The 27,164-nt window shown below is 43.1% G+C and overlaps 1 protein-coding gene across 1 annotated transcript in view; it reads left to right on the forward strand.

Moving 5' to 3' along the window:
• The window catches only part of MAGI2 (membrane associated guanylate kinase, WW and PDZ domain containing 2), a 1,230,330-nt gene that overhangs the window by 1,147,125 nt on the left and 56,041 nt on the right, over nt 1-27,164 (forward strand). Inside the window, exon 20 of the mRNA XM_030216294.1 lies at nt 2,994-3,132. Coding sequence (XP_030072154.1) covers nt 2,994-3,132 — 139 coding nt within the window. The remainder of the gene's footprint in view (nt 1-2,993; nt 3,133-27,164) is intronic.

The following is a 27,164-nucleotide window of genomic DNA, read 5'->3' on the forward strand; positions in this document are numbered from 1 at the left end:
CAGTTTGTGGAAGACTTGAAGCTCTATAGTTCCCGTGACCACCAGTTAGTGGCACAACTCATAAGCAGATAGGTACATGGGGGTGATTGTGTCTGATGACCTTAAGGCCAAACAGGTAGAAAAGGGACGGTGAAAGCCAGAAGGATGCTTGTGTCCATAAGGAGAGGGATGACCAGCAGGAAAAAAGAGGTGATAATGCCCTTGTATAAGTCTCTGGTGAGGCCCCATTTAGAGTACTGCATGCAATTCTGGAGACCGCACCAGGATGGAGTCTGTCCAGAGGGCAGCTACGAAATTGGTGAGTGGTCTTGGACATAAAACATATAGAGACAGGCTCGTGAACCTCAACATGTATGCTCTGGAAGAGAGGCGGGAGAGAGGAGATATGATAGAGACATTTAAATACCTCCGTGGCGTTAATAGGAGGTGAGCCTATTTCAAATGAAGGAAAACTCAGGAATGAGGGAGCATAGGATGAAGTTAAGAGGAAATAGGCTTAGGAGGAATCTAAGAAAATACTCTTTCACGGGAAGGGTGGTAGATGCGTGGAATGACCTCCTGGTGGAGGTCGTGGAGATGAAGACTGTGTCAGAATTTAAGAAAGCGTGGGACAGGCACGTGGGATCCCTTAGGAAAAGGAGGAGTTAGTGGGTATTGAGTAAGGGCAGACTGGATGGGCCATTTAGCCCTTATCTACCTCATGTCTCTATGTTTCTATAAACATCGTCATATTGGGACAGACTGAGGGTCCATCATGCCCAGTATCCTGTTTCCAACAATGGCCAATCCAGGTCACAAGTATTTGGCAAGATCCCAAAAGAGTCCATGTAGAGAAAAACTTCTCAGATGACATCAGGATGACTTTTGACATGGACAGATGTGTTCAGGCAACCTTCCTTAGAGAAGAGTTGGGCAAAATTGAAAACATTTTTTGTTTTTTTCAGTTCAACGTGGTGTAATGCATTGGGTTTTAATATTTTTTCCAATGTATCCTATGCAGCTTTTTTCCATAGCTGTGCTGTTAGAAACCAGCTGAAAAATGCACATATTCAAGAAAATTCAGTTGTTATCTTCACTTTTCTCTGGTGCTGCAGGGTAGATGCCATTCTGTGCATCCACAGTCACCCTGGGAAAGACAATTGGTATGAAATCTGAGAGAAGAAACATTTTAAATCAGCAAATACATAGATTTTAGCTGAAAGAGGACTATGGCACTTTTGGTAATACAAAGATTATCAAACCACAAGTGATTCGAAAATACGCCTGTACAAAAATCAAGTCAATAGGTCACAACTGAGAGTAACTTAAGGTGTGACAGAATCCATGACAAACAGTTCGAGTCCATGCAGGGAAGTAAAAGCAGAACACGCTACGGCATGAAAACATTTTTCTGATTGATGACTGTGACGTAAAGGAACTTGAACAGGACCACCAGGGATGTAGGTAAGCCCGGGGAGGGCTTACCTTCACCATTGGGGGGAGGTGGAGAGGTGGAGGGTCAAATCATGGCGGGAAGGCATGAAAGAGGGGACATTGGGATGGGTGGGGGCTCGGGGCTTTTTTTTTTAAACAACAAACAAAAATTTATGCGGGAGCCGGCCCGATATTCAGGGTCGGCACCCGCATAGCTAAGCGGCCTTATTTAGGACAGCTCTAGCGTTGTAAGTGGGCAGGAGCAATTGCTTTGAATATCGACCTTAAGATCTTCTAGTACCAAACAATGCAAAACAAAGAAAACGTGGCAGAAAAATACAGAAATATTCCCCATGACATCACGTGCCATGGTCTTGATTAAAAGGAATACTCATGTACATCTTGCCTATACATGTTGTGAATTCCAGAAGAGAGCTCTCTCCGGCATGATGCAAGTGCAGTACAGTCTCGATTATCCAACCTTCTCTGATCCGACCATCCAGCATATCTAACAGACCCCCCCCCCCCCCAGTGACATCACGCAGCTTCTCTGTCTCTTTTCCGAACCTGGGACTCTACTTTTTCCGCAAAGCGGCACCGTTGTGAGTAGGACTCTGCTTTTACTGCCTTTGTTTCCGCGTCGTTTAAGGGGGTTTCCATTCTTTTCCATATTATCTGACTTTACATTTATCTGACAACGGGTCAGTCCTGTTTAGGTCAGATAATCAAGACTTTACATTTTAGCCCCCCCCCCCCCCCCCCCCGGCTCTGCCGCCCCCCCCCCCCCCCCCCCGCCGCCATTGCCGATACCCCGTCGCCGCCGCCAGCACCACCATGAACAACTTTGACCTCCCCCTGCCGACGACCCTCTCAACCGCCCCCCCCCACTACCTTTGCTGGCGGGGGACCCCAACCCCACCAGCCGGTCTTCTTACTTCGTTTGGTTTCCGAGTCTGACGTCTCGCACGTTGTACGTGCAGGACGTCGGAAACCAAACGAAGGAAGAAGACTTTGGCTGGCGGGGGTTGGGGTCCCCCGCCAGCAAAGGTAGCAGACGGCAGGTTGACGGCAGGTTGGCAGCGGGAGCGGGGGTTGAGAGGGTCGTCGTCGGGGGGTCCAGGGCCAAATCTACAGGGGCCCAGGCCCCCGTGGCCCCATAGTAGCTACGCCACTGCTGTGAACAGAGCTTATCAAGAGCACACATCAATCAAGATCTAGAGTGTTATAACAATGTGTTCAGTAAAGCCCAGGTGGGGCTTTAGTGCAGTTGAGATAAAAGTTATGTATCAGTTAAATCACCTCAAGCAGTTTGAAATCCCTTCTAAAGAAAGGTATGTGAGCCATTACAATCATTCTTGTGCAATGCATTTAAATGTAACAAATAATGGGTCACTTCCATGCTGTAAGCACAAAGTAATAATTTGGGGGTAAGTGTTTAATGTGACATTAATTTTATTCAGGGACAAATGTACCTTCTTGTCTGTCTGTGACTCAAGCCACATGTGATCCAGAGAAGATGCTTTTTGCAATGTTCATTTTCTCTCAGTCCTTGGCTTACTAACTTCTTTGCTTTCAAACAGGTAGGCGATCAAATCATTGAAATTAATGGGGAAAGCACAAGAGACATGACACATGCCAGAGCCATAGAGCTTATCAAATCCGGAGGCAGGAGAGTACGGTTATTACTGAAGCGTGGAACAGGACAGGTGCCAGAATATGGTGGGTTTTCAATAATTTATACATGTATATTTGTACTCTATATGCTATATATATTATTTACATGAAGGCAGGGGCGTAGCTAGGTGGGGCCACGGGGTCATGGGCCCCCACAGATTTAGCCCTGGCCCTCTCTACTTTAGACCCCCCCTCCCCCACCGCCAACCCTCCCCCGCCACTTTCAACCCCTGCCGACCCTCCCCCGCCGCCGCCAGGTACCTTTGCTGGCGGGGATTCCCAACCCCCGCCAGCCGAAGTCTTCTTCAGCACCGGTCTCCGGCGTGTTCGCTGATCTGTTTCTTTGAGTCCTGACGTCCTGCGTGCACACATGCAGGACGTCAGCACTCACAGAAACAGATCAGCGAATGCGCCGGAGACCGGCGCTGAAGAAGACTTCGGCTGGCGGGGGTTGGGGGACTCCCGCCAGCAAAGGTACCTGGCGGTGGGGAAGGGTCGTTGGGGGGGGGGGGTAGAAAGTGGCAGGGGAGGGGCGGCGGCGGCAGAGGGGGGTCGAAAGTGGCGAGGGGGTCGGCGCCAGATTAAACTGTGCCCACCACCTCTGGCTCTGGACCCCCCTCCCGCTGAGGTCTGTCTATGCTTCTGCATGAAGGGCAATTCTATGATTTAGCACCTTATGTAATACTTATGTGTGCCAGGGACAGCAAAATTGGCAGTTACACCCCTTAAGTGCTCTGGGCGCTATTTTCATTTTATCTTCATTTAAGTGTATTTATAATCCACCCTTATCCACTATTCTATAAGGCTTCACCCAAATGTCTTAGGGCCCCTTTTGAAAAAACGAGCTAGCATTTTTAGCACACACTAAAAATAAGCATGCGCTAGTTGTTAGAGACGCCCATATATTCCTATGGGTGTGTCTAGCATTTAGCGTGCGCTAAAAATGCTAGAGCGCTTTTATAAAGGACCCCCTAAGTGCATAACTGCAAAGGGATGTACACATGTAAGAAGCATGGGTGGAACATGAGCATATCTGCAACTTACAAGCAAGCACATAGAATACTGTAAGCTACATGTGTTGCATGCTGCATGGCGCTCTTATCCTTGCCATTTACCTGGCATAAATGGTAGCACCTAAATTTAGGCATGCCAATTTGCGTTTATACTAGTATTCTATCACTCAAACAAAAAAAAACAGCGAAGTGGACGATGGCTGAGGAAGATTCTTTATTGAACATACAAGTGACTCAACACAGACCGTGTTTCGGCCCAAAGTCCTGCGTCAGGAGTCAATTGATAGCTGATCAACTGCAGATGCAAAGTGTTACCTACACTACCCAAAGGCACAAAACTCTACGCATTAATAATACTAAAATCTGTCTGCGGAGCAATACAAAATTCTAGACAGAGGCTATTCTCAATCAAATAGTATTTAACATGAAAGTCACCAAGCGAGTTTGATGGGAGAATCGCTTGGCGACTTTTGTGTTATATACTATACTAGTGAAAAAAGACCCGTTTCTCAAACAAATGAAACGGGCGTTAGCAAGGTTATCATGTAATGGCGATTATGTTTTTAAGGGAACCGTTAGGAGAGAGAGTGTGTGAGACAGAGAGAGAGTGTGTGTGTGTGTGTGAGAGACAGACTGTGTGCGAGTGTGTGTGAGAGAGAGAGTGTGTGTGTGTGTGTGTGTGTGAGACAGGGGCGTAGCCAGACTCCCAAATTTGGGTGGGCCTGGGCCCAAGATGGGTGGGCAGAAGAACTCCGCCTTGTCACACACGTGATTTGGTCTCTCCCTCTCTTGCCTGCATCCATATGGTCTCTCAAACATCCGCCCTTCTCTGAATACCTTTTAAATAGCAGATTTTCACCAACAGCGAACAGCAACTAATACACACTGCTCATGCTGGCCCCACAGCCTTTCCTCTGATCCAACTTCCTGTTTCCACATAGGTGGGAATACATCAGAGGGAAGCCTTGGGGCCGGTGCGAACAGTATGTATCAGTCATTGCTTGCTGCAGGCAAAGATTTGCTATTTAAAAGGTATGCAGGAGGGACAGTTGGGAGTTTTCGGCTGGTGGGGCCTGAGAATCCCTGCCAGCCACATTATAGATGTGCTGCTACTGGGTGGGCCTGACCCCAAAGTGGATGGGCCTGGGCCCACCCGAGCCCACCCTTGGCTACGCCACTGGTGTGAGAGAGTGTATGTGTGATTGTGAGAGAGAGAGTGTGTGTGAGAGAGAGAGAGAGAGAGAGTGTGTGTGAGAGAGAGAGAGAGAGAGTGTGTGTGTGTGCCTCATACAGTAGCTCACAGCAGGAATGGACCATGCTGACACCATCAAAGCTTTGCTCTCAGTATCTCTATTATTGGAACAGCTCTGTTAAACCTGTTATCTTCCCCTCCTCCCCTTTGCTTGTTCAGCTTCAGAAACCTACTTCCCCTCCCCTTTCCTTTAACCCTGGAGGCTGGCTGAGGTCAGCCTCTTAAAGATGTTAGGAACCCAGGCAGCCAGACGGAGGTGCAAATTATTATATAGGATGATTGAGCATAGCCTCCGTCTAGATTTCTGTATTGTTCTACACACAGATTTTAGTTATCGGTGAGTGGATTTTTGTGCCTTTGGGCAGTGTGAGTAGCACTTTGCACCTGCATTTGATCAGCTATCAGTTGACTCCTGACGCAGGCCTTTGGGCCAAAACACAGACCGTGTCGAGTCATTCGTTTGTTCAATAAAGAATCTTCTGCTATTCATCGTCCACATCGCTGTTTTTTTGTTTGAGTCTCAAGTGTTGTGTGGAGCGTGTCCTCGTTATCTTGTTCCTGAGTATTCTATAACAACATAATTGTTACTCGGAAAACAGCGCTGGCATACCTAACTGGAAGTGCCAAGTTTTAGAATTGCCCCTCTTATAATTATATAGAGAGATATAGATATATCTATTTGTTTAATATGTATATTTACTTGTAAATTTGTTTAGATCTGTTTATTTAAGATTATTTCCAATAAATTAAATGAAAAAAAAAAAACTAGCATGTCAGACTTTTTAAAGGCAAATATGATGGGTAGATATTTGCCTGTAATTATGTGTTTATATATTTTATGGTTGAAAACAAATGATGTGCTTTAACTTCTTGTATTCTCTGTTTATACAGATCTCCTTTTACAAAGCTGCGCTACGATTAGTGGAGTGCTGAACGTGAAGAAGTACATGGGAATAGAATGGGCTTCTTTGCATTTTGCGCACTGGTAATCAGTAGCACCGCTTTGTAAAAGGAGCCCGCAGTGTTTTCAAGGCATGAATTTAAGAGTTTCTTGTTCTCTCACATATCGGATAACCCCTGGGAATCCATGTTGGGTGAAGTGTGCTCTAAAAAGGCCTACACTGAATTATTAGTCAAGATTGCTGCCTTGAATATTAACAAACCACCAATACTGAATTTTTAAAACTTTGTCCTCAACAGCACCCAGATTTGATAGGTTTCAAAGTAAAGATTGCATGTTAGTACATTGGCTTTAGTAATGTATTAATATGCATTATTACTTATTAACGTACACATTGCAAAATCTACAGTAGTCTTAAATTTGCATTCACTTTTAGGAAGGAGGAAATTTTCATCAAATAGTTCTCTATTGATAACCTACTTGCAACAGCTGTTCACTATCACAACAGTGCCTCATGGGTTGCAATTTATTTATTAAAAAAATATATATGTTCTGCATAATTTATTTATTCGTTTGCATTTGTATCCCACATTTTCCCACCTATTTGCAGGCTCAGTGTGGCTTACATTATGCCGTAGTGGCGCTCGCCATTATCGGAATTAGAAATACAGAGTGGTATTGCATTAAAGTTCATAAGTGACAGAGTACTTTAATCTACAATCCTATCTGTATAACATAATAAACATACAATAATCATAAAAATGTACCCCCCTGCCGTGTGCTAACGCCAACACAGCCCATTTACTTTGAATAGGCCGCGTCAGTATTGCTGTGCGGCAGCCACTGGCGCGCAGCTTAATAAACAGGGGGGTTAATTTGTCTAATCAAGCGGAGATGTAAAACCTCAGACTGCTATAATTCATTGCTCTTAAGAATGTTGCACATTCTACTTGCCTTTGTCTGTGCTCATCCCTTATTTTCTTGAATTGCAGTATTGTTTTGCTCGCTCGCTCTCTCCTCCAGTGGAAGGCCGTTCCATTTAACCAATACCCTTTCTTTGAAAATATTTCCTGTGGGCCCTGTTCCAGCCTCATGCAATGACCTCTTGTTGTAGAACTTAATCTCCAGAAAACATTTCTACAAACAGTGAATTAGGGTGCACACTCATATCAAACATATAAACGGCGAGTGACCGACTCACTCGCAAATGCACAGTAGAGACTTCCCTCTCTGTCCCGCCCCCGCGTCAATACGTGACAGAGAGGGAAACTGCGCAAAGCCGCCGAGGTCGCTACCACTCCCCCCACCCGGTGTCGCCGCCGCCAGCCCTCCACCCGGCCCAGACCCTCTCTCCGCTACTGAACTTACATCCATTCGCCGGAATGCAGCACGCACATCAGCTGAGCTGCCATCTGCCTTCCTTCCCTGCCTGTGCCCCGCCCTCGCTGACGTTACATCACATGAGGGTGGGACACAGGCAGAGAAGGAAGGCCGACGGTAGCTCAGCTGGTCTGCCCTGCTGCGTTCCGGCGAATGGATGTAAGTTCAGTAGCGGAGAGAGGGCCTGGGTCGGGTGGAGGACTGGCTGTGGCGGTGGCAACTCCGGGGGGGGGGGGAGAACGGTAGCGGCGACCTCGCGGGGGGGGGAGCGGTGGCGACCACGCGGGGGGGGCCAGCGTCGACCTCTGAAAACCCCAATACCAGCCCGTTTTAACGGGCTCAACGGCTAGTTCAAATATATTGGGAAAAGATTAGTTTAAATTAACAGTTTTTATTAATTAGGGGTTCTATCGAGGAAAGTTGTACAATCTAAGGAGTGGAGGAGTGGTCTAGTGGTTAGAGCACCAGTCTTGACATCCAGAGGTGCCTGGTTCAAATCCCACTTCTGCTCCTTGTGATCTTTGGCATTGCCTCAGGTACAAGCTTAGATTCTGTCTTATTCCATTTCCTCGCAACATCTATCTCTGAAATATTGATCTTTCCCTTTTTTCTCTTGCATCCCTTTCTTTCTTTTCTGCCTCTCTGTCCACTCAAATTTCACCCACTTTCTCAGCCTGAAGTCCTCCATCCCCTTCTTTAATTTTCACCTATGTATCAACTTTCCAGCTTATGTTGTCCCCTGGCTCCTCCCATTTTCCATCTCACTCCTTCCCCAGCCTTTTATTCCCTTCTTTCTTTCTTCTGCTTCCCATTACCACATTTCTTTACTCTGTACTCACTATCCTTCCCTCACTCATCTCTTTGACAATCCCCATGGCCACTCATACATGGCTCCACCATTTCCAGTATATCATTTCCTCCACCCTTCTACCCCCACCATTCCCTCCCTTTCTTCCCCCCTCCTTGTAGCCTGACGTCTGCCTGTCCCTTCCTCTCCACCCTCAGCATTTCCCTGTCCCATTTCTCTTCCTTCCTGCCTCCCCTCCCCCCATGAGCCAGCATCTCTCCCTCTCATTCCTGCTGTTCTCTCTCCCCATTTTATAAAGTGTTCCAGAGGTGACCCAGGAAATTATAGATTGGTGAGCCTGACATTGGTGCCAATCAAAATGGTAGGGACTATTATAAAGAACAAAATTACAGAACATATACACAAGCATGGATTAATGAGACAAAGCCAACATGGATTTAGTGAAGGGAAATCTTGCCTCACCAATCTACTACATTTCTTTGAAGGGGTGAACAAACGTGAGCCAGTTGACATTGTGTATTTGGATTTTCAAAAGGCATTTGACGAAGTATCTCATGAAAGACTCCTGAAGAAATTAGAGAGTCATGGGATAGGAGATAATGTCCTATTGTGGATTAAAAACTGGTGAAAAGATAGAAAACAGAGAGTAGGGTTAAATGGTCAGTATTCTCAATGAAGAAGGGTAGATAGTGGGGTTCTGCAGGGGTCTATGCTAGGACTGCTGCTTTTTAACATATTTATAAATGATCTAAAGATGGTAATAACTAGTGAGGTAATTAAGTTTGTTGATGACACAAAGTTATTCAAAGTTGTTAAATCGCAAGAGGATTGTGAAAAATTGCAAGAGGACAGATTGTGAAACTGGGCATCCAGATGGCAGATGACATTTAATGAGAGCAAGTGCAAAGTGATACATGTGGGAAGAGGAACCCAAATTATAGTTATGTGTGATGCAAGGTTCCACATTAGGAGTCACCGACCAGGAAAAGGATCTAAGTGTCTTCATTGATAATACTTTGAAACCCTTCTAGTGTGCAACGGTGGCTAAGAAAGCAAATAGAATGTTAGGTATTATTAAAGAAATGGAAAGCAAAAATAAGAATGTTTTAATGCCTTTGTATCGCTCCATGGTGAGACCACACCTCAAATACTGTGTTCAATTCTGGTCACCGCATCTCAAAAAATATATAGTGGAATTTAAAAAGGTACAGAGAAGGGCAAGGGCAACAAAAGTGATAAAGGGGATAGAACGACTTCCCTATGTGGAAAGGCTAAAGTGGCTAGGGCTCTTCAGCTTGGAGATGAGACGGCTGAGGGAAGATATGTTAGAGGTCTATAAAATCATGTGTAGAATAGAATGGGTGGATGTGAATCGCTTGTTTACTCTTTCCAAAAATACTAGGACTAGGGGGCATGCAATGAAGCTATTAAGTAATACATTTAAAACAAATTGGAAAAAATATTTCTTCCTTCGACATGTAATTAAACTCTGGAATTCAATGCCAGAAAATGTGGTAAAAGCAGTTAGCTTAGCAGGGTTTTAAAAAGGTTTGGCTAACTTTCTAAAGGAAAAGTCCATAAGGCATTACTAAGATAGACTTGGGGAAAGTCCACTGCTTATTTCTAGGATAAGCAGTATAAAATCTATTTTACTGTTTTGGGATCTTGCCAGGTGCTTGTGACTTGGACTGGCCACTGTTGGAAACAGGATACTGGGCTTGATGGATCTTCGGTCTGTCCCAGTTTGTCATATTCTTATGATGGGGATTGAGAGAGAAGGGGAGATGCCAAGCTTCGCGAGTGGGGGAATGGAAGTAGAGGGAAAGACGCCAGACACTGCCCGGTTGCCCAAATAGTCGGTCTGGCTTCTGTGTAGAGAAGAATAGTAGCAACAGCTAAAAAATTCAAGGGAGGGGGGGTAAATGCCCCACACCCATGCATTCCTTTTCATAAAGCCGTTCAGTTCTTCAATTAAAGTTCTGGCTTTTGGTGCACTCTGTGATTTAACAATAGTCAACTGGAGAAAGTGGTTCAGAGACTTAACATTAAATGCCTCTAGCAGCAGCTCCATATCATCTCATATCACCTGTAAAGAATGTTTAAATTACCTACATACATATCTTATTGCTGCATATTTGCAGCAAAAGAATGAAATAGAACAATTAATTTAATTTTAAGAAAAGATAAAATTTCCCATTAAGCATTGAATAGGTAACATTAGGGAACTCATTTCTGAAGAAAATACAAAATAAAGAAAGGTAAAAAGAAAGCAACAAATAGAACCAACAAAGCCCGTCAAGCAGCTCCTGAAAGCCGAAAATGCATTTTCTCTCCGGTGTCCTTCATTAATGCTCATAAAAGACATTTGAGAGGTTTTTTTTATTGTGAGCCCTGAACACTGAAGCGTAGCAGAGCATAAAGCAATGGTAAGAATACGACTCTATTCATTCAGCCTGTTCTTAACAGACCTTAAGGTTAAATCGTTGCCTTTCCCACCATGAGGTGAATTTTTTTTTAATTCTGTTCCTCAGCAGCTTGATGCCAAGAATGAAACGAAAATTCATAGGTATTTGTTACAATAAAACAGCTTTTATGAAAACACATTCCAATCAATGACAAATGCGTTCTCAGTAACGTCAATCATTGCAGAACATGAAAAATATGCACGGAAATGTGCGTTCTCCAATTTTTTTTTTTTTTTTTGTTACATTTGTAGCCCGCGCTTTCCCACTCATGGCAGGCTCAATGCGGCTTACATGGGGCAATGGAGGGTTAAGTGACTTGCCCAGAGTCACAAGGAGCTGCCTGTGCCTGAAGTGGGAATCAAACTCAGTTCCTCAGTTCCCCAGGACCAAAGTCCACCACCCTAACCACTAGGCCACTCCTCCACTGTTGCTACTATGTGAGATTCTAGCAACATTCCATGTAGAAGTCAGCCCTTGCAGATCACCAATGTGGCCGCGCAGGCTTCTGCTTCTGTGAGTCTGACGTGCAGGACGTCAGACTCACAGAAACAGAAGCCTGCGCAGCCTTCTACATGAAATGTTGCTAGTGGAATAGCAACATTCCATGTAGAATCTCCAATAGTATCTATTTTATTTTTGTTACATTTGTACCCTGTGCTTTCCCACTCATGGCAGGCTCAATGCAGCTTACATGGGGCAATGGAGGGTTAAGTGACTTGCCCAGAGTCACAAGGAGCTGCCTGTGCCGGGAATTGAACTCAGTTCCTCAGTTCCCCAGGACCAAAGTCCACCACCCTAACCACTAGGCCACTCCTTCATTCTCCAATTAAGACTGAAAGTTCTTCTTTTTTTTTTAAACAAGGATCATATTTAGAAATGAGCCCTATAAAATTGTCTGCCACAGAAGGGCCTGTGTACTGACGGTCTTTAGCAGCAATTAACATAGGTAGTAGTTAGCACTCGTATATTAGCCACAATAACTCATGCTATACGTACGTGGGTAAACATAATCACCAGCCACTGAAGATAATGCAGATTTGCTTGCAAACGTCAATATTATATTGTAAGGGGCTCATCAGGTATTAATGCTGGATGTACTGTTCACTGTTAATCAGTGCATTTTTTCTAGCGAAGAAAGGTGCCAGTACTCAAATGCCAGGCCACCTTTCAGGGATGGGGTGATCAGTGAGGGACCCACCCCACAATAGCCAGACCCCCTGCAACCAGTCACAGAATCTATGATAGGGCAGAATTTTTGTGTAGAGCCTGATCTCTTTTATTAAAACTTGGGGTCCATGGGTGCCAGTACTCAGTGCTCCCAAGTACCCCCTCAAAAAAAGCCCTGCTGTTAATACAGTGGAACCCCGATATGGAGGCGGCTTACGCCTCTCGGTACTGTGTAAGCCACATTGAGCCTGCAAATAGGTGGGAAAATGTGGGGTACAAATGCAACAAAATAAATAAATAATGCTATGATTGGGATCCATAAAATCTCATCGCATTAAGGGGCCCTTTTACAAAGCGGCGGTAAGCCCAATGCAGGCTGACCGAATGCTAGATCGGAACAACCACCGGCCCAACACAGCGGCTTCCGGTAGTTCCGGCTCCAGCGCAATCCATTCATGGCGTCAGTGGCGTTCCTAGGGGAGGGGCTGTGGGTGCGGTCTGCCCCGGGTGCACACCGCTGGGGGGGGGGGGTGCCGCACGCGCCAGTCCATCGTTCGTTCCATGCTCCCTCTACCCCGGAACAGGTTACTTCCTGTTCCGGGGCAGAGCGGGAGCATGGAACGAACGAAGGACAGGCGCGTGCGGCACCCCCCCCCCCCAGCAGCGTGCACCCTGGGGGGGAGTCTTTCGCGGGGGGGGAGTCTTTCGCGGGGGGGGGGGGTGTCCTTTCACTGGGGGGGTGGCGCTGCATCCGGGGGGGAGGGCGCTGCACCCGCCCCGGGTGTCAGCCTCCCCTAGGAACGCCACTGCATGGCGTGCCGGACATTTTGTTTTCTAGCGCAGCGCTAACCCAGTGGTAGTCAGTCATTGCCATGCATTGCCCAGTTACTGCTGGGTTACCACGGGAGCCCTTACCGCCACTCAGTGGGTGATGGTAAGTGCACGCCACCGCATGGCCACGCGGTAAGAGTTATCTCTAGGAGATGCTGATGTTTCGATGCAATGATCAAAAGGAGCCCAATGCTTCTTAAAAGTAGGCAATTGACGAAATTTTAAAAGCTGCAGATTCTTCATCGTTTCTAATAGTACAAAGATGACCCCACCATTCACAAAAGTTCAAATGCAAATTATTTTTCCAATGAAATACTTTAAGATGAGTGGCTAGAGCCATCATTATATCACCCTAAACATTTAACGTACTTACCTGAAACATTATAAACACATATAATCTATCATAAGCAAGACATCTGTTAATCTCATTGGTCTAAATAAATTGTAACCTAGTTCTATACAAACTGCAGCAAATCTATTATAGGCTCTCATTGTTCCATATAACTTGTAACCTTGTTCTATACAGTCGTAACCAACTTACTCCAGAAGCATGTAAGCCGCATTGAACCTACCAATCAGTGGTGTAGCCAAGGGTGGGCCCGAGTGAGCCCAGGCCCACTCACTTTGGACTCAGGCCCACCTAGTTACAACACACATGTGGCTGGCAGGCATCCCCAAGCCCCACCAGCCGAAAACTCCCAACAAGGGTCCCTCCTCCATACCTTGTAAGTAGCAGATCTTCGCCTACAGCGAGCAGTAACTGATACATATTGTTTGCACCAGCCCCACAGCCTTCCCTCTGATGTATTCCCAACTAAGCGGAAACAGGAAGTTGCATCAAAGAGAAGGCTGTGGGTCCAACATGAGCAGTGTGTATTAATTGCTGCTCGCTGCCGGTGAAAATCTGCTATTTAAAAGGTATGCGGGGGAGGGAGGGGATGTTTGACAGACAATATGGCATGCAGGGAGAGACCAAATCACTTGTGGGACAGGGTGGAGTTTCTTCTGCCCACCCATCTTGGGCCCAGGCCCACCCAAAATTGGGTGTCTGGCTACGCCTCTGCTACCAATAGGTGGAAAAAAACGTGGGATACAAATGCATAAAATAAATAAATAAATATACAGGTACTTATTTTGCACCTGAGGTAATAGAGGGTTAAGAGCCTTGCCCAGAGTCACAAGGCGCTACGGTGGGAATTGAACCCAGTTCTCTAGGTTCTCAGGCCACTGCATTAACCATTAGGCTGCTACTCCTATATACTGCAAATAGAGAGAGAGAAAAAAAATTATAAAAGGAGATAGTTATTTTGAAATGGTCAAACCTGGGTTGATAATGTATCTGTATTAATAAAGATGTTTTCCTAAGCACAAGACATCTCATGGACTCCCAGAGAGAACCTAGTATGTGCGTTTCAACATTACGATTCAAATGGTGTGGTTGTAGTGTTAATCCACTCAGGTATGCAGAAATAGGAGTGAACAAGTAAGTTGTAGGTGAATATGTTTTTATCAGACAAATGTATTCAGTTGGTCCCATAAAAAAACTATCACCTACTATTTATTAGTCTACCTTTGTGTCTATATATAAAGCTATGGCTCTCACATGCTAAAAATGGCGGAACTGACACCATGAAAGTATCTTTCTTTTGAAAAAAAATCTCCTGCTGCTAATAAAGCACTGCTTATTCTCAGCGTTGACTAGAAATGTGCAGTTGTTAGTGCATATTCAGTTCATTAATGCTCCTTAAACAGTTTAAAGGGCAATTCAATAATATAGACTCCCATATGTGTGCACCCCTTGCACGTGTAAATGTCTGCAATGCTAAAACTTACACGGGGTATGGTTGCACTTACCCATGTTAGTGTTAGCAGGTGTCTAAGTGCAATTCTGCAAATACCTTCTCAACACATAGCACACATTTGTAAGGAGGGCGTACCTAGGGCATGGGTGGGACATGGGCAGGGCTCCCACTTAGCACATAACTTACGTAAGGATGGAGCAAGGGGGAGATATGGGCAGGGCTCCCACCTACACACCTAATTTACATAGGGGCAGAGCATGGGCAGGGCTCCCACTTAGCACATAACTTACATAGGGACGGAGCATTGGCAGGACATGGGCAGTGTTCCCACTTATATACATAACTTATATAGAAGTGGAGGATGGGCGGGACATGAACAGGGCTCCCACTTAAGCACATAGCTTATATTGGGGTGCAGCAAGGGGTGGACATGGGCAGGGCTCACACCTATGCACATAACTGAATGGGCGGGACATGGGCAGGGCTCCCAGTTACACCCATAACTTACATAGAGGCTGAGCATGGGCGGGACATGGGCAGAGCTCCCACTTACGCACATGACTTACATAGGGGCGGAGCAAGTGGAGACATGGGCATGGCTTTCACTTACGCATATAACTCACATAGGGGCAGAGAATGGGTGGGGCATGACAAGACTCCCACTTACGCATATAATTTACATGTGGCAGAGCAAGGGGAGACATGGGCATGGCTTTCACTTACGCATATAACTTACATAGGGGCAGAGAATGGGCGGGGCATGACAAGACTCCCACTTACACATATAATTTACATGGGTCGGAACAAGGGGAGACATGGGCAGGGCTTCCACTTACATAACTTACATAGGGGCGGAGCATGGGCAGGACATGGGCAAGGATCCCACTTATGCACATAACTTACAGAAGGATGGAGCAAGGGGGAGATATGGGCAGGGCTCCCACCTACACACCTAATTTACATAGGGCTGGAGCATGGGCAGGGCTCCCACTTGTGCACATAACTTACAGAATACTGTCAGGTGCACGCATTCCTGCTGCATGTAGGCACCTGTGCTTAAGCCAGCCTCATGGCTGGTTTAACGTGCGCACCCCTATTGATACTAGGTCATAATAGTATTCTCTAACAGAACTTAGGATCTTAGGTTCCGTTATAAAATAGGCACCTACCACATGCTCTCAGGACGCCCATTTATAGACTTGCCTCCTTAGTGCAATGTAAGTCAATTTAACTTGCGTAACCTATGAGTTAACTCATGTTAATTCAATTACTGCACATTAAAACGTTGTTAAACCTGCAAAATTATTTTTATTAGAACAAATGTGTGCAACAAAGCCCAAAAAAGGAAAAAGCCAAAATGAACTGAACATTTTTGCTCTGTGCACATCCCTAGTGTTGACCTAATGGAAATGCACTTCAAAACGGTTTTCTGTATTACAAAAGAATCTGTTCTTAAGAAATAGTCTCCCACTAATATTTGAACTTACTGCATGTCTGTTAAGTAGTAGCTTTACATAAAGGCTGTTCACCTATTTCCTATAATCTGTCCCTTCAGCTATGCTAAACTTACTAAGAATTCTTTGCTCTAATAGTATTTCTATAATTATCTCTATGTCACTGGTTCTGTTAATTCTAATGATTGGTCCTAGGCTGTTCCTCCCCTTCCTTTAGGAATGGTACCTTCCGGCCTCTCCATGTGCATGAAAAGTGACAAGCATGGGTCCCCCTATTTCTACTTATTGGGCCACCCTAAAGACACGGTTTGTAAATTCTGCATGCATATTACTTTTCTCTAATATGCTTTTGTTTCACAAACCAGTTAGAACAGATGCCTTCAAAAATATTTCTTGCATGCTAGTTGGTCTGTTTAGCCATTGCTTCTGCTTTAGACAATGCTTAATTTCTTGAGATTTTATGTTTAGAAATTGTGTGCCTTGATCCTTCACTAGCAAAGGTCAGAATGATCCCAGTTGATGATCACAGGAATAATTCATCTCTAGTCCAGGTGTCTATCCATGGGGTGACACAATCGGATAACCCATTCAGTAAACCAGGGCAAAATTGATGCACTTCTTGTTATTACTATTTGATTCAATATTCAAACACTGTAGTCACCATTTTATTTTAAATGCCGGCCACAGCGTTTAAATATATTACTTACATTTAGCGCCGCTATCTGGATTGTGAGCACTGCTGAATTCATGTGGAGAACAGCGTCTGCTGCCGGCTCTGCAGATAGCAGCAAAATTGAGCCATCCCCCATAATATAGTCATGCAGTTTAAGCTCGGATATCCTTTTGCTGTCCTAGAGTAAACTGCATAGGAGTATAGATAGCGAATAAATTTCGTCAGTAAGTTATAGATTTAGGCAGAAAGCTCATGCTTTGCTCAGCAGCACTATCTGAATAATGAGTCAGCAGTGTGTAAGAATTTTCATCAGTACTATCCAGATAATGAGTCAGCAGTCTGCAAGATTTTTCAGCAGCATTATCCGGATAATAAGTCAGCAGTCTAGAAGAATTTTCAGCAGCACTATCCGGATAATGAGCCAGCAGTCTAAGAATTTTCAGCAGCACTATCCGGATAGTGAGTCAGCAGTCTGTAAGAATTTTCAGCAGCAATATCCGGATAGTGAGTCAGCAGTCTGTAAGAATTTTCAGCAGCACTATCCGGATAGTGAGTCAGCAGTCTGTAAGAATTTTCAGCAGCACTATCCGGATAGTGAGTCAGCAGTCCGTAAGAATTTTCAGCAGCACTATCCGGATAGTGAGTCAGCAGTCTGTAAGAATTTTCAGCAGCACTATCCGGATAGTGAGTCAGCAGTCTGTAAGAATTTTCAGCAGCACTATCCGGATAGTGAGTCAGCAGTCTGTAAGAATTTTTAGCAGCACTATCCGAATAGTGAGTCAGCAGTCTGTAAGAATTTTCAGCAGCACTATCCGGATAGTGAGTCAGCAGTCTGTAAGAATTTTCAGCAGCACTATCCGGATAGTGAGTCAGCAGTCTGTAAGAATTTTCAGCAGCACTATCAGGATAGTGAGTCAGCAGTCTGTAAGAATTTTCAGCAGCACTATCCGGATAGTGAGTCAGCAGTCTGTAAGAATTTTCAGCAGCACTATCCAGATAATGAGTCAGCAGTTTGTAAGAATTTTTAGAAGCACTATCCAGATAATGAGTCAGCAGTCTGCAAGATTTTTCAGCAGCATTATCCGGATAATAAGTCAGCAGTCTATAAGAATTTTCAGCAGCACTATCCGGATAGTGAGTCAGCAGTCTGTAAGAATTTTCAGCAGCACTATCCGGATAGTGAATCAGCAGTTTGTAAGAATTTTCAGCAGCACTATCCGGATAGTGAGTCAGCAGTGTAAGAATTTTCAGCAGCAATATCCAGATAATGAGTCAGCAGTCTGCAAGATTTTTCAGCAGCATTATCCGGATAATAAGTCAGCAGTCTATAAGAATTTTCAGCAGCACTATCCGGATAGTGAGTCAGCAGTCTGTAAGAATTTTCAGCAGCACTATCTGGATAGTGAGTCAGCAGTCTGTAAGAATTTTCAGCAGCACTATCCGGATAGTGAGTCAGCAGTCTGTAAGAATTTTCAGCAGCACTATCCGGATAGTGAGTCAGCAGTCTGTAAGAATTTTCAGCAGCACTATCCAGATAATGTGTTAGCATGCTATACGAATTTCAACAGCACTATCCAGATAGTGCCTCTGAAAATTCACAGACAGGACGCTTATCCATCCATCAGCTGCCGCTTTATGGATAAATGTCTTTCAGTATCAGGCCAGGTTTTTTTTTCAAATCATGCTCACTGATCTTGATCACTTTACCTATCTCTAGCCCTGTAGTTGCCTAGAAGCAATCCTAGAAACCAAATGGAATAACCTGAGGTTGTGATGGCTTCGAGTTAAATACAAAAGACTAGATTCAGTGAATGGTGCCTAAACGTGAGTGCTGAAAAACATGCATGCTGAGCGCTATTCTGTAAATGACGCTCTGAATTGGGTGCTATTAGCGCATAGTGCCAGGATCTGTGCCCACCTTTGTGCATATGGATTCCCCTAATCCTGTAGTACTGCACACATTTTTTGTGAATGCCCCTCCCGTGGCCACGCCCCCTTTCCAGTTGTGCACTAAAAGATTTATGTGCACATCTTTATAGAATAGTACTAGAAAGATCCCAAACACTGTCTAATCTAATATCACAGCGTGACAACCATTCTCATTCATAAATTAACATTGTTTATTAGACGGGGAACCTCAGATTTTGTAACCACCTCCACCACTCGGGAACTGTGCCCCAATATATTAATGGTGTTGCTCACATCGTCATCGATTAACCCGTGTTCTGTCCTCTATCATAGTTCATTTTTTCTTTTTTCTTTTTTTTTTAAAGAATTTTTTTACTTTCACTTTTTCAAAAAGGCTTCTCATATAATTCGCTTTAAATATTCTTCTTCAATCAATATCTTCAAATTTATTGCAAGGTTTTGTATACAAGCTATATCTTATAACGTTACTTAGCTTTAAACGACTTTCAACAGCGATTTTTCTCCCAGCTCAAACCTCCGCCAGCGTGGTGGTCACGCTGTAATAACATACTATCTTTGAATTTATTAGATTAGACTGTGTTTGGGATATTTCTAGTATTACATATTGAATTAATCCCCACACTAGAAGCAAAAGGTCTATTAAATCAGATTGCATCTTTATAGAATGGCACTTAGCAAGATGCATGTGCAAATCCAAATATTTGGCAATTAAAACCAATGATTGTTAGCGCCCAATTATTGGTGCTAATTGGCTCGTTACTCAAATTGTGCATGTGCCGAATTTACACATGCAATTTTGAGTACCATATGTAGAATCTGGGGGGAAATGCATCTCATCGAGGGCTTAATACACACTTTGACGTCTTGAGTTAAAAACAGCCCTAGTAAGTTAACTAGTCGGTGATCTAAAAACTCTCTGTCATGGAATGAGGCTTTGCTCTCATTTCATTTCACCTGCATTAAAAGCAGTTCAGCCTCCGCAGTTCAGCCTCCCTGTCCTTTTCTCTAGACCACATTAAAATAAAATTCTGCAGGAGGTGTTTAATGCAGGATATAATTCTCATCTGCTGTCTTTACTCCGCATTAGCTATTTTTAACTAATATGATTTAGTGCATAGGCATCTTTATGCATTTAATATGTTTGACTTTAAAGTTCTATAGGTATTAATATACAGGCTTTAACTAAGAAAAGGGGCAATTATTCTGTACTATTCCTCCAGAATTAGACAACAAAACGTAAATAAGAATAGATCTATATATTTTTTATCTAAAGTACTATTTATTATTATAATTTTTCTATCTAGCTCATGTGAAAATTATCAAACATATCTTGTTCTTATACAAATTAATCTCCACAATACAGTGGTTAATACATAAACAAATAACAGTGTTTATACATTTTGAACCTACTTAACCTACACAGTCCAAATCTTCTTCAATATAATATATATAAACCATTGTCTCATATTCAAAAGTCCATGTGGTCGAAAATTTGTTACTAATCCTTTTGTAACGTGTTAATTCAGTCCATATATATTTCTTGATCTACTACACAGTGCTGTGTTTCGCCATTGGCGTCCTCGGGAGCTGTTTAGAAATCGCTAAATTGTAGCGACATACCAACACGATTCATCCGCTGTATATATTTGCTCAATAACAGTAGAATTATACGATATTCATCGTAATTCTCACTGGCACAAACCCTCAGACAAAGGGTCTCCTGTCTGAGGGTTTGTGCCAGTGAGAATTAAGATGAATATCGTGGAGAATAATTCGTATAAAAACAAGATATGTTTGATTATTTTCACATGATCTAGATAGAAAAATTATAATAATAAATAGTACTTTAGATAAAAAATATATAGATCTATTCTTATTAATATACAGGCTTCTGTAGGTATTAATATACATGCCTAGGAGACCTTTGATCATGCAATGTTTGCATTGCATCAAATCCTGCACTGACAACAAAAAGCTGAAATTAAGTGGCATGATTTGTGAGTATGTTGTCAAACCATAGTGCAACTGTTCATTTTTGCCAGGGACCAGGTTGGATAGATTCTTTCAAGCTGAATTCATTAGATAGCCAACACAATTATCGGACGGGGAATGAAATGCATTTCCATTTAAAACTCTCTCTCTCTCTTTATATTAAATCTCCCCAGGCTTTGCACAAATACTGTTTTGCTTATGCCAAGTTAGCACATGCTCTGAATAGGAAGAGCAGTTTGTGCTGCAGTAACTTTAGGTACTATTGAAAGACTTTTAACTTTCTGAGACTATAAAAGTGATGAGAAGTTGATGTTTACATTGATGTGTTGGCGGGGCGGTGGGGAGCAAACAACCTCAAGTGAGTCTGTCTCTGAAATTCACAACTATAAGCAGAAAATTTTACTTTTACTGAGAGACTTCTTGTTGAAGAAGTTTAAATCTATCACTTCCACTCCATATTAGCATATATTTATCAGTGGCATAGCTTGTCCAAATTTCAAGGGGGCATGTTTTGGGTGGGACAATGGGCAGCAGCAAAAGATGAATGTTTAGCTACAATAATGGAACAAAATGAAAATGTCTAGGGCCAAATGACTTTTTTACACATGGAAAGACTTTCTAAACATACACACTTAGGACTAGATTGATAGGTTGCGGTCGATTGTTACTCCGAGGATTTTCAGGCTGTCTGAGTCAGGGAGGGTGTATCCTGGGGTGTTACCGTTTGTGTGTTTGTATGTATTGGGATGAGATGATGAGACAGTGTGTTTTTTTCTGTATTGAGTTTTAGTTGGAATGCATTTGCCCATGAGTTTATTTTGTTGGGCAGACTGGATGGACCGTGCAGGTCTTTTTCTGCCGTCATCTACTATGTTACTATGTTAAATTGGGCACCCCAAAAAAATGAGTGCTGACTGCAACTGAGTGCAACTGGAAAAGGTGCAGTGAAGGGCGACTAAAATGATAGCGGGGATGGGACGCCTTCCCTATGAAGAAAGACTAAGGGGGCTAGGGCTTTTCAGCTTGGAGAAGAGATGGTTGAGGGGAGACATGATAGAGGTCTATAAAATAATGAGTGGAGTGGAACAGGTGGATGTGAAGCGTCTGTTCACGCTTTCCAAAAATACTAGGACTAGGGGGTGTGCGATGAAACTACAGTGTAGTAAATTTAAAACAAATCGGAGAAAATGTTTCTTCACCCAACGCGTAATTAAACTCTGGAATTCATTGCCGGAGAACGTGGTGAAGGCGGTTAGCTTGGCAGAGTTTAAAAAGGGGTTAGACGGTACTTATTCTACCTTGGTACTTATTCTACAAACGGCACTCTGAGTTGGACACTGTTTATAGAATAGCGCATAGCACTGGGATCCAGGCCCAACTTTGGGCGTGAGGATTTACACCAACTGAAACCGGGTGTAAATCCTCACGTTTAAATTAGGCGCTTCTCCCCTGAATTCTGTAATACTGCGTTAATCTTTTGTGAACGCCCCTGATCTGCCCATGCTCCTCCTGTGGCCTCGCCCCCCTTTGTAGTTTATGCTAAAAGATTTACATGTGTATCTTTATAGAATAATTAGTGTCCCAAACATTTATATCACCAGCAGGATTTAGCAACATACCATTTGGTACATGGGGAAAATCAGATTAGCTGCTTCTCACAACCATATGAACAATATTGTTCTCTCGCACAGGCGAAATGGTGTGGAGCAAATCCTCATATAATCCCCTTATTTCTTTATCACTATTCTTATATTTTTTAATTATCAAAAACTGTGCAAATACGCGTGAATAATTATATGCATTCTTTCCAAACATTCACTTATCTGTAAGGCAGCAATTTAACAGTAACAGGGAACCCCCGCCGACATGGCCAAGTTTCGCATAGTGCTTTATCAAGGAAGAGGCTCTCTGCAACATAAATCATATGAACATTACTACTTGCACATAACCAAAATAACCATCCACTTTCTCACATTAAAATAACATCATTACCGTTTCATCCTGCTTATAACCCTGTCTATCAGAAAATGGCCGCGGCGTTTCAACGCGAACCTTGCTTATAAATGAGCTACAGCTAATCAAAAAGCGAGCTGTGTGATTGGATCCTCATCCCCAGCCAAACAGCCAATGAAATAGCAGCCCATACAATTACATCATCGACCACCAATCAATTTCCGAGTTAAGCCCGTCAGGAACTAAGGTTTGTAACTTGAATATCCATTTCTGCTCCCTAAAATTTAAAAGCTGAGCAGTATTTAAGCTCATTTATAAGCAAGGTTCGCGTTGAAACACCGCGGCCATTTTCTGATAGACAGGGTTATAAGCAGGATGAAACGGTAATGATGTTATTTTAATGTGAGAAAGTGGATGGTTATTTTGGTTATGTGCAAGTAGTAATGTTCATATGATTTATGTTGCAGAGAGCCTCTTCCTTGATAAAGCACTATGCGAAACTTGGCCATGTCGGCGGGGGTTCCCTGTTACTGTTAAATTGCTGCCTTACAGATAAGTGAATGTTTGGAAAGAATGCATATAATTATTCACGCGTATTTGCACAGTTTTTGATAATTAAAAAATATAAGAATAGTGATAAAGAAATAAGGGGATTATATGAGGATTTGCTCCACACCATTTCGCCTGTGCGAGAGAACAATATTGTTCATATGGTTGTGAGAAGCAGCTAATCTGATTTTCCCCATGTACCAAATGGTATGTTGCTAAATCCTGCTGGTGATATAAATGTTTGGGACACTAATTATTTATTTTTGACTATTAGTCCCCACAGTGTGCTATTTGGGTGATATTTCATTTAAGAGTATCTTTATAGAATAGCACTTAGCAAGGTGCTTGCATAAATCCAAATTGTTGTCAATTAACACCAATAAGCACAACAAAAACATTTTTTTCGTGTGCTACTGGGCAAAAACCATTTGTCCTATACTAAATTCAGTGTGCGTATTCCAAATCCGAAGTCAGAATTGTTGTAACACATCAGGAAATTTTGTTATGCATAAGTTTGCCCAAATGAATTAAGCACTTGGAAAGCATTGAATAATTTTTTTACAGAAGGAGTTTTACTCCAACAATTACCTGATCTACATCAAAGTTTTCGTGGTAAACAGTATATGAAAATGTAATGGAATAACAAAATTTCAAAAAAGTCTCATATTCCAGTTTAAAAGTCTTACTTCAGCAAGGCCCAGTACTGTTAAAAGTGCTTCAGGCATCTACTTTTGCGTTTGTGATCGGTCATATTTTCCCGTTGCAAAAACCAGCAGTAGTCCCCCATCATGTTGGGATTCCAGCGGCCTTGATATCTGTTCTCCATTGTAGAAATGTCTTTATGGAACCTCTCTCCATGTTCGTCACTTACGTGTCCCAAATTGGGTGGGAAAAAGTCAAGATTGGAATGTAAGAAATGCATTTTCAATGACATTCGGCAGCCAAGTTGTTCATATGCTTTAAGTATGTTGTCTACTAGTTCAGCATAGTTTTCAGTTCTGCACTACTAGCACAAATGCATCCCAAGCATTAATATTATAAGTGAATAGGCTTTGCATGTATAACTTAAAATCTAGACGTGTCAGGCAAATTCGGAGTTCATATTTGGAATCGGCAGGTTCAATTAGTATAAATCACATGTTTTTCTCTCAGTAGCAAAATCATTGTTGTGTTGTGATTGTTAGCACTCAGTTATTCGCACTAATTGACTCAAATTTTCAAATTGACCTGTGGTAAGCACATGCTAGTCCTAACTGCAGGCTTAGTGCAAACAGCCCTAAATGAGCAGAGCTCTTCAGAGCTACAATCCCGCTATTTCTGGAAGCAAAAAAGAAAATCTTGATGCTTTTTTTTTCTTGAGCAATTTTCAATATACATGGGCGGGGGGGGGGGGGGGAGAAACAAAATAAAGAACAGAAAAATCTCCTGTTTCATAAGGTAAACAAACATGATATAACTCACATTAACTGAGGGGAGAGCTTACAATATAATCTAGAAATTCAAAAGGAATACAAAAAGAGTAACAATGTTTACAAACAGCCTTTTTTTCCCATTAAAGCTAGTCTGTCCATGATACATTGTTTTTACCTCCTTAATGAATGCAGATTTTAATTTATTTTATGATTAAATAGGGTTTAATCACCAAACCGCAGACATTCAGGGGGAGGAAATCAGTTATCGCCCACTGAATATCCTGGTTAGCGGCTATTCAACGCTTGTCCGGCTATGTTAAGAGGTCACAACAGGCCGCTACAAAATTAATGGTTAACCCTGAATACTGTTTAGCAGACCAAAAAAAAACAGATATACAATGCCGATCACCAGAAACGGCCTGGCATTGAATATCCGGGGTCAACGCCGATCGCAGCATTTATGCGGGCTGCCTCCCACAGGCTGAATATCGGGCCCTAAGATTATAGAATGAGGAAGGCATTGTACAACTTAATTTAACAAAATACAAATAAAAAGGAACATTAAAAGCTGTGAACTGAAAATATAAATTAAGATCAAATGTATTTAACATCAAATAAGGGATAGGATATATATATTTGGATAACATACCCACTGCAGCTTGTGCACAAATGTGATTAAATAGCTCAGCTATGGAGTAAAATCCAAATCAGTAAGACCATCACCCACAGAACATAAGCATATCATATCCTGTAGGCTGTTGCCTATATCGCCTGTCCCGAAACCATGGCCTGGGAAGAAATTCCTGATTTACTGAGATGTTTTTCCTACTGGCTGAATGGAATAAAAGCCATCGTAATTCAGGCCCCATGACCATGAAGACCATAGGTGTCTACTTGCCTAACCATAGCTACTTCCTCAAAAATGTAACATTTCTCTCCGTTAGTTCAAATTGGCTCTTTCCGTTATGCATTGCTGGTTAAAATGTTCAAAAGCAGTAGCAGTGACTGAAAACAGTATAAACTATTCAAAATAACATATTATTTTCTTAAAAGTTGAGTTTGATAGTGGCATTCTACCACAGAAATTGTCCTTCATGTCCATTAGGCATTTCCTCTAAAGTTTGCAGCACTTAATTCTAGTTAGAGATAATTATCAGCTGATAGAGCAAACTACCAGGGGAACCATCAATCAGTCATCAGGGAGAGCAAGGTCATTATCGCTATTACGTAGCTCCCGATGGATTTGGTTCTATTAAAAAAGTGACAAAAGGAACATTATTAAAGAACTGTAAATAGTAATCCTTGTAAACTGTTCCTGGGATGGTAATACTTTCCAGCATGGTCTGTAAGAAGAGATACAGAATGAACTGTAAACTACAGTAAATATGACTCTTGTTTGTTACCGTGTTTTTCTGAAATAATTGGAGGTATAGATTCATTACCTGTATGAACTACTTCACTTAAATTGTACTGTGAGGGAGTCTATAGGACGCTCCCACTTCCCCTTAAGAACACCCTCTCACAGTGTCAGGTCTACCTTAAAATCCCTAGTTCCGCCCATGGGGGAAGTGACATGGGAGAGGTGGAGTCAAGGGGGGCTGCATGACCTAGGAAGAATGAAAGGGCGGGCCAGGTCTAGGTTAAGGAGGTCCAGAGGAAAGCAGTCAGTGTTGCCAGATTGGTGTTTTTCCTGCTCAATTGGGCGGCTTTCCGCGACCGGTTGAGGGGAATTTTCAACAGCTGCGGGCTACGGGAAATTGGGCGGCTTTATCGCAGCCGCTTTGCGGGTTTGGGCACTTTTCCTGGGGGCTTCTATTGGTCCAATTTGGTCCAATAGAAGCCCCGCAGAGACGGGGTTAATGATGTCGGAGGCGGGGTTAATGATGTCAGAGGCGGGGGGTTAATGACATTGGAGGCGGGGTTGGCTTTTGTGGGTTTGGGGCTAGTTTTGGGCAGGGAAAATTTTTTCAATCTGGCAACCTTGAAAGCAATGACGGCCACTGCAGATGCCTTGACACTGAAACTGAGAAACTGCAACCACTAGGTTTAGGTAGGCCAAGGTCACCTTGAAGAGATTGTGTTTTGACCTGGCCAGTTGCAGGCCAGCCTTGTGTGCCTGCTAGAGACGGTGTTGGTAACTCTAGATCCCAGGGCCAGGCCAGAGACTAGTAAGAATTGCTGCTGAGGAAAATACATTCATGTATGTTGTGGCCCGCAGGAGCAGACCGCCCAAAGATGCTGTTGTGCTTACAAAATTAGCTTTGGATATTGTTTTCTCCCCTCCAGTGAAGTAAACAGTGGACACCTTTAATAAAATATTTCTTGTTTTCACTAACTTGTGGAGCGCGTGTAGCTTGTCTTATTGGACTCCGTGGCCTGCCCTCGCTCACGGTACCACATGTACCTTATATAAACCCAAAAACCTATACCCTGGAAACAGTAGCATCAAATTAGTTATGATGCCCTATTCTGACAAAATAGATTCACACCACAATG

This window comes from Microcaecilia unicolor, chromosome 10 (genome assembly GCF_901765095.1).
Source record: "Microcaecilia unicolor chromosome 10, aMicUni1.1, whole genome shotgun sequence".
Taxonomy (NCBI): domain Eukaryota; kingdom Metazoa; phylum Chordata; class Amphibia; order Gymnophiona; family Siphonopidae; genus Microcaecilia; species Microcaecilia unicolor.